This window comes from Magnolia sinica, chromosome 14, assembly GCF_029962835.1.
Source record: "Magnolia sinica isolate HGM2019 chromosome 14, MsV1, whole genome shotgun sequence".
NCBI classification, from domain to species: Eukaryota; Viridiplantae; Streptophyta; class Magnoliopsida; order Magnoliales; family Magnoliaceae; genus Magnolia; species Magnolia sinica.
The window spans coordinates 4007518-4016523 of NC_080586.1; the positions used below are offsets into that span (position 1 = coordinate 4007518).

A 9006-nucleotide genomic window follows, 5' to 3' on the forward strand; every position below is an offset into this window, starting at 1 on the left:
TCAACCAAAGTGATTTTTTTAGAGAGGCAAGCAATCGAGGGTGGGACTCAAGTGATAGATAGTCCAAATCAATGATCAAATTATTTTTCATAAGATCAATATGAGTCATTCATTTCCTACGCATTGATTGGAAGTTATGATCATTCAACCGAGGTAATTTTTTGAGAAGGATCCACATGATGAATGTCATAGATCAATGACCCAATTATTTATAGTGATTTATATGCACCTTCAATTTTCATAAGTATTGATAGGAAGATTAGGATCATCCAGTCAAAATAGTTTTTAAGAGACATGAGCATTCAAAGGTGGGACACACATGATGGATGTCATGGGATTAATGATTGAAACATTGGAAGATTGTGATCATTCAACCAAAGTAATCAAGGATGGGATCCAAATGACTGTTGGTCAAGAAATGATTGGACCATTTCTACTATTTTCAAGATGAACCATTTGTTTACATAATCTTTGTAGGTATGATGTGTTTCCAACTTAAAATTTTACTAGCTTTGAATTGGATCCTACTTTCTACTCTAGATGCAGTAAGGTATCTGTGAATCACAGCTATCCTTCATCTGTCTCTACGGCGGATGATGAGAAGAGATAACAGCAATAAGATAATCCTAGCCATGGATTTTAACATCTTTTCCCTGCTAAATGTAGACCATTAGACATTTGTATTTTTCCTCTGACAGCTCATTTGGATACCACCAAATGAGTTAAAATTTTTATTTATAACAGTAGATAAGTAACTTCTTTGAGATAAGTAAGTTTGGTTTATGATTAATTATTAGTTGCTTAAGATAACCTATGTATGCCATAAGTAGCTTATCTAAGTCTCTACATGTTTGGTAAACAATATACTTATGAGTTTATCCTCCCCTTAGTTTCTCACGATGCCTCTCTTCGACAACTTACAAAAAGTAAAAAAGCTAAAAAAACAAATAGCTAAAGTGATTAAGTACTTTTAAGTAAAATGATTATTTATAACTAATCATTAACTAAACCTGCTTATCTCAAATAAGTCACTTATCTATTGATGTAAGTAGAAAAAGTAACTTATTTGGCGGTGTCCAAACAAGCCCTTAATCACTCGCGCTTAATAAATAGAAACCAGGATAAGCTGCTTGATGAATAAGTAACGTAAGTGCCAAACGCCCCTTAAATGCTAAGAATAAGATGTATGTGATCATTCAACCAGCTCTGGCCTTCTGATAGCAGACACTCACTGAAAGCAGTATACACCACACCACTCACCCTCCAAATTATTTCTTTTCAACTGACCCGCCCGCATCGAGAATGGGCCTATTTTTAATTTTTATTTTGAGTGAATTTCATATGATTGTTAGGCTGGGCTTGTAAAAATCAATGATGGACTTTTGTCTCTTAATTGCTTCTTTTGGTGTGGCCCTGAATCACAAGTAAACCTAATTTTTTGACCTTAAATCTACACGAGATTATACATCTAATGGACGGAGTGGATTTTGACATACACATCATAGTGGCCCGTCAAAAATCAAGGGCTGGTTAGATCAGGTGAGGGACTAGGCCATGCCGAACTTATGATACATCTTTGCGTTAGGATACCTGGACTATCCAATCCATTGATCGAGATGGTTCACTGATTGCTTCACGGGCAATTAGAGGTGGGCACGGGACAACTTGATCTAGCTAACTCGACTCGCCCGACTTGTTCCAATCCACTCGACCCGAATTGAATGGGTGAGTCGGTCCGAACTGAGTAAGCTTCGCCCAATCCAATCCAAACTCAAACCAAGTTGAGTTCGAGTTACCCAGTAACTCAACTCGAAACTCGATCCAGTTAGACTCAACTCATTCTAAAACCTGACTCGACTCGACTCTTTAACCTTATCCTGACCTGAGGTTGATTGGTTAAGTCAATCCTAACTTGGTCCGACTTGACTTCATGCCCGGCTCTAGAGGTGGGCAAAATAGACCCGATCCAATGGATCCGACCCGATCCAAACTGAACAGACGGTTTGGATCGGTCAGGATCGAGTTGGGCAATTCAGATCCTAATGAATTTTGGATCGTGGTGAATTCGGACCGATCCGATCCAAAATCCAATCCGAATGGATCCGGGCCGATCCGATCCGAATGGATCCGAACCGACCCCATTTAGAATCAGGTATTATATAAATGCATTTTAAGTTTTTTACCCTAAGCCTAAAAACACTACCCGATCGCTTTCTCTCTCTCGCTCTCTCTCTCAACGCTCCAACCCCCGCCGATTCCCTCTCCCAAACCCTTACACTCCAACCCCCGCCTACTCTCTCTCTCTCTCTCTCTCTCTCTCTCTCAAAGCTCCAACCCTCGCCTCCTATGCCGATCCGTGTAACGCCGTTTGGAAGGTGACCCCGCACCGGCCAGCTAGCTAACGTTAAAGCTCTCTGGCCCACCATGATGTATTTTTAAATCCACGCCATTCAAAGCTCTCTTAAAGCTCTCACGTACCATCAGACATCAGGTATCTCTCTCCCATTTCTCTCTATCTCTCATTCTCTCAAGTGCAGAAATTGGAGAGTCAGAGCTTCCAATTTTGGGAGTTTTAGGGCCACAGATTTACGATTTTTATGGTTATAAATTTGGAGGTTTTAGGGCCACAAAAATAGGGTTTTTATAGTTATGATTTTGAGGGTTTTAAGAATTTTGTTTTGCGGATTTTAGGAGAGTATACGAATTTTAAGGCTTCTGGTGTAGTAAATTTGAGGGCCATGGAGATTAAAAATTTTAGAATTTCTGATTTGGTATATTGTATATTCATGTAGTTTGAAAATTTTAGAGATTTTTATTATAAAATATAAATCTATAAGGAATCATGCCCAATCCGATCTGACTCGGTTTTCCTGTCCGTGTCGGACTTTGATCGGATTAGGCAATGAACATTTCAGATCGGTTCAAATCAGGTGACTTGGACTTGGTCCCAGATCGGATCAAGTTCGGATCAAGCCATTAAGATTTCGGATCGGATCGAGTTGGGCCCAATCCGATCCGATTCAGACCAATACCCAACTCTACCCGCTCTATGGGCAATCATGTAAGTAGCACGTAAATAAGACAAACCAAATGTCAAGAACATTTAAATGAATAAAAAATAGGTCTAATAAACAAAATAGGTTTAATAAACAATTTGATCCACCTATTTGTTAGAGACCATCATGGATTACTTGTTATTTTAAATAATATCCTTTTTAAGACAATCGTAGGCATCCCATCCATGCATTGGAAAATGGATGGCCAGAGAAAATAAGGCCAAATAAAGTACGGATTAGATCATCAGATCGGTGCAATTTTTACACAGTAGCCTTAAAAATGTGTTCTGGACTTAAATTGATGTTTCAGATCAATCTACTAGACTTTCTAACTGAACTGATGGAATTAGGAGCACCATAACTTATTGTGCTGTGAGAGAACTGGAGCTTTTTTCTCGATTTGGTGATAGGATATATCTATAAGATTTACGTCAATGAATGATCCTGACTGCCCAATTCCTTGCCATCAAATGGGCAACCGGAATAAAAGATATTCAACAGTCCAAGTTCAACACATAAATGTCCACGGATAGGAGATTGGGATTGTCTCAAAAGTTCTGTTTTATGTATATGGACATCTAAAGGTGGGCCCAACATTTGGATGGTCTGGATTGAGTTCAATATTTTCCACGTGTACAAAATCATGTGCACGAGTGTAGAAATACTCACACTCTACCACAGTATCATTGTTTTTGTCATCACACGGTTCTTGCCCTACGCCTCTCTCTCTCTCTCTCTCTCTCTCTCTGTGTGTAATGGCAGAAAGCGCCTCCGAATCTCTCTGTAATGGCGGAAAAACCCTCCAAATCCCGTCGATCGAACTCCCATGCCTGCTTACTCCTTTCTGCAATTTCAACCGATTTTCGATCTCTACTCTCCATAAACCCTAATTTCCAAGAATCTCTCCTTCGTTAGAGAAACGCACGATCGAGAGCAGTCAAACCCTAGTTTGAATTGATTCAGTGAGTTTTCAGGAATCTCTTCTTCTATTGATTGGTAATCAGATCGAGTAAGAGCTTTTCCTTTGATATGGAATCGGCCATTTCGATTTCCCTTCTGCATCCGGCATATCTGATCATCAGAAGTGAATGATCGTCCACGCATCTGTACGAAAGCAGGTCCCGTCGTTCACTACGGTACGCATTCCCAACCAGCTGATCCATGTTCTTCTTATAGATATATGTATATCTCCCATGAGGTCGATATATGGGATGTCTGTGATTTGTGCTGGACATCCACACCGTGCATTTGGTGGGTCCCCTTTGGGTTATGGGATGTCTTAAACATACATCAGCCGTATCCATAACTCAGGTGGGCCACACCATCTGAAACCATGTGAAATCATGCCTAAAACATCTAAAAGTACTTGGTGGGGCCGATCTGAGTTTTGGAATGGCCTAACATTTGGTGTTACCGCTCATCCAAGTGGGACACACACACAATGGATGGGCTAGATGTCTGAATTTCGTCTCAGTGGGTCCTATGAATAATCAGGAAGGTTTCAATGGGTGGGCATCCACTCTCAACTGTTGTCTGCGGTGTGGGCCACCTAAGTCATGCATTGGCCTGATTTTTAAGCCCATGGTCCACCATGGATGGGTCATTTGATTGATGGGGTGATGTCCAACACACATCACGGTGGGGCCCACACCCACCCACATATATGGACTTATGTGCTTCTGTAATTTCTTGGCTTTCATTCATCTTATCTTTATATAGCTTTGTGGTTCAGTAGCTGTAAAATTCTCTTGATTCTGATGCTTATTAGTGCGAACGAATCTTGTCCATTCAAGCTTAAAGAATGAATCTTGTCCGTTCAATCTTTAAAAACTGAAAGACTTTCTCTCTGTCACTGGGATTCGGATTCGGTAGGTGCCCCAGCTTGTTATGGGTCGGTGGGCACCGCCATGATGTATGTCTTTTATCAATGCTGTCAATCCATTTTTCCAGATCATTTTAGGGCATGAGCCCAAAAAATGAGGCAGACCACACCACAGGAAACAGTGGTGATTGAACACCAAACATTAAAAACTTCTTGGGGGCCACAAAAGTTTTGGATCAAGCTGAGGACCCTAGGAAGTTTTTAATGGTGGGTGTTCAATCACCACTGTTTCCTGTTGTGTGATCGACCTGAGATTTGGATCTACCTCATTTCTGGGCTCATGCCCTAAATAAATGAGCTAGAAAATGGATGGAAGGCGTTGATAAGACAAATACATCATGGTGGGGCCCATGGAGATTTTTCCAGCACTCACCAGTACCACGCTGGGTACTGGAGGGGTCCCTGTTACTGTGGCAATGAAGTTCATACCATGGGAGATGCTCTGCAGCTTATGGCACTTGATACACATGCACTCCTAGATTGTACAATGTGGCATACATTAACTCAAGTTATAACTGATTGAATTGTGGAACCCGGATTGTCCCAAAATCAGAATGGTTGAACAATCCTAACCTCTGATTCATGGACACCTGTTTGTGGAAATAGGACTGTTGGATATCTTTCATTTTTAACTGTCCAATAAATGTCCATCATCCGATAGATTAGTAAATGATCCTAATTTTTTGGTGCATAATACATCTAAACTGGGACCCATAATTTGGACAGTTTAACTTGAATTACTTTTATGCCATTTATGCAATCAAATAATTTCCCACACATCATCCGTTGCACTCTGTCAGAGTATCGAAGTTTTTCTCCTATATGATTTTCCTTGCCTCAAGTAGTTTTCCAGTGCTTCTTCAAAATTCTAGCTGGCACTATCTTATATTCTTAGCACCGTCTCTACTTAGCGACGAAAAAGGACAGTTGTAGTAGTAGACTGGTAGGAGGTAAGCTGCAAAATGACAGTTGAAAATGATGATGGTACTGGCCTTCGTCTTGCAATCCTCCGACAAGAAGATGAAGAAGAAGATGAAGAAATGGTGGGAAAAGAAGAAGAGACAATAAGTCAGGAGCAGCAAGAGCACTATGTTATCCGATCATCGACCCCCAACCCCACCACATTGATTATCCGTCAGCTTCCTTCTCAGGGACTCTCTTTCCAGCTCTGGCCGGCGGCTTCCACCCTTATGTCCTTCCTTGACCAATCCTCGTCGTCATCATCCAACAGCCCCTTCCTATCCTCCATCTCCCAACGGCCTATCCGTATCCTTGAGCTTGGTTCCGGCACCGGCCTTGTCGGCATCGCTGCAGCTGCAATTCTTGGCGCCCATGTCACCATCACCGATCTCCCCCATGTCCTCCCCAACCTCCAATTCAATGCCAACACCAATGCTACTGCCGTGGCCTCAAACAGCGGGGTTGTTGATGTACGATGCCTCAGGTGGGGAGAGCCTGAGGACATGGCATCCATCGGCCACCAATTCCATCTCCTCCTTGCGTCTGATGTTGTCTACCATGACCACCTCTTCCACCCTCTACTCCAAACCCTCTCTTTCTTCCTGCAAGGAGACGTGGGACTAGTAATGGCTCATCTGAGAAGGTGGAAGAAGGATTCCGCCTTCTTCAAGAAGGCAAAGAAGCTGTTTGATGTAACGATGATACATAGGGATGATCCATTGCCTGGCTCTCGAACTGGTGTTGTTGTTTACCATTTTGCTGAAAAGGGTCGAAACAAAACCATCATGGAACCTATCCTGTGATCTTTATTGTTCTCTTGAATTGTCAGGAATCAGAAGAAAGAAAAAGGGCCATCATCTCATTCTTCATATGTAGAATCAAAGACAACCTCTCGTCTCATCAGAACATGAATGCTCCTCACAACAATTTTCAAAATGACATAAACACTGCTTTATTTTGCATTTCCAACTACATATCGGTAGGGTGCTTTAAGAACTAAATGATACAGGATATCAGATCTGAGATTCTCTGCAATCTCAGTTTCAAATGGTCCCTCATCTTCAAGCAGTTTCTTCTTATTATGTGGCAGCTACTGCGTCAATTGATAACATATTCATGATTGATTATCTTCAAAAACACGATGGAAAGAGCTTTCAACAACTCTCTTCACACAGTTGAATTCACCCCATGAGTTTCTGTTGCAAATTCGAAGCTTGGCCCTTTCACCAGCGGCATGGAAAGGCATCGACGGGGCATGCAAGTCCTGACCCTTTTTACTCTGTTGGTGTGATTATGTGTCTTTGCCTGCCAGAATAATTTCCATTTTGTCCTTTTGATTTGCCTACAGCCATTGCATTTGGAGACTCAATAAATACCGAGGCTTGTCTTTTCTGGATGGTTCCTACCTGTCCATCTTGGTGCCTTTGTTGAACAAGATGTTCTGGTCCTGCATTGGTAGGGAAACAGGGTGATTTTCTCCTTTTATTTTTCATTTTTTTATGATCTTGACCTCTCATGTATCAGCATTCTCTCTCCAATCCGGACCATTGCTGTTTTCCAATTTAGCCTGCCATTTTGATTACCTCATGGCTCATGTTAAGCTGCTAGAATGATCCTTTTAGTGTGAGTTTTTGCTAATGTTAATGTACCCCTCCTATTTGAACAATATAAGTTGGTGACATGTATTTGAGTAGTTTAGGTTGGTGGCATGTATGGTGGAGCTTAGGAGTAGCTATGTGCTTGTGTGCAGATTCCCATATTAATAATAGTATAATTATAGCATAACCACTCGTGTGATATGGCTGCCCTTCACAACACCGACATCCTATGGGATTTGTTTGCAAGATATGTGCCATTCATTAAGTATAGATCCAAAAAATATATTGTCGCCACATCAGGTAGGCCACTCTTGTATGATAACAATGGATGATTAAATGATAATGATGAACAAGGTATTCTGTAGAGGTAATGGTGGCTATTGTTAACTTTACCATATAGGGCGTAACAGGCGTTACGATGTCTTTTTTTTATTGAAAAAACCCGATGTACATGTATCTGCCCCATAACGGAGCCTTACGGCCTGTAAGGGGCATACCGTTGGAGATCATTTTTTCCATGAGGGTCATTGGGACTTGTAACACGACCCCATAATGTATACATAATGTATAATGGTTGCCTCCATTACATTTACATAATGGCCTTTATGGCCCGTAACAGCCTTTACGTCACATCATGATGGTGAACAATGCGCATTGTATGTGTGTATCCTACTCCGGCCGGCCCGTAACAGCCAGGGCATGCTCTCGGCCCAACCCACCTTGTGAATGGCCTAGGTCTTGTAATCCCGTCCTTTGAGCTAGTTCAAAGCATCCTGTTTTACCCAACAAATAAGGGGCCATGTAGGGTCCTCATATAAGTCCTGGTGCATGCTAGCCTGTGAGACATGTTCTCGTCCAAAGAGCTCATTAAGATGCCCCATCGTACCAATGCCATGACTTGAACGTTAGGATTTTCTGCTCATCAAGCTTGCTACACATCTAAAAGAAGTGGGTGATTTGAGAAAATTGACCAATTTTCTGGATTCAGGATGCATGCATAGGCATATGGGCTTGATCTTCTTTCGCCATTGCATCCATACGTTGTAGGCGCGCTGATGAATGGCTGGATGGAGTGGTCATGTGGTTGAGAGACTCTACAGTTTCATTTCTGATGGTGGGCTTTTTGGTGTGTTGGTGTCCCATTGTGGTTGAGCCGTACCAAAAAATCTCCTAGATGGGACAATCACAACCGTTCGATTTTTGGTCTGCAAATAGAATGACCCAATGTGACTGAGAGCTCAGAAGTTTGTGGGTTGAACACTCACCATTGGAAACTTTGTGGGGGCCACAAAAGTTTTGTATCAGGATGATATTTCTGCCTGCTGTTTATCTGAGTGGTAACAACCCTATGAACGGTTGAGATAGTATATAAACATCACAGTCGGTTTCATAAAGGTTGCGACGGTGGTGGACGTTTCCATTCTCACGGGTCCTGAGTTTTGTATCTGCCTGATTTTTAGTGTTTTTTTTTTTTTTGGTCTTAAGACGTAATCACGGCTATCTATTTTTT

The 9006-nt window shown here is 41.7% G+C and overlaps 1 protein-coding gene across 4 annotated transcripts; it reads left to right on the forward strand.

Annotated features, from left to right (window-relative positions):
• Positions 1-3789: 3789 nt before the first annotated feature.
• On the forward strand, positions 3790-6867 carry LOC131225327 (uncharacterized). Of its 4 annotated transcripts, none has more exons than XM_058220846.1 (2): positions 3790-4192; positions 5850-6867. In XM_058220846.1, exon 2 carries the CDS (start codon positions 5901-5903, stop codon positions 6699-6701), a length of 801 nt encoding a protein of 266 aa, XP_058076829.1. In that variant the 5' UTR covers positions 3790-4192; positions 5850-5900; the 3' UTR covers positions 6702-6867. The 4 variants fall into 4 exon arrangements, with proteins under 4 accessions (XP_058076829.1, XP_058076828.1, XP_058076830.1 ...); XM_058220845.1 differs by having other exon boundaries at positions 5861-6867; XM_058220847.1 differs by having other exon boundaries at positions 5866-6867.
• Positions 6868-9006: the final 2139 nt, after the last annotated feature.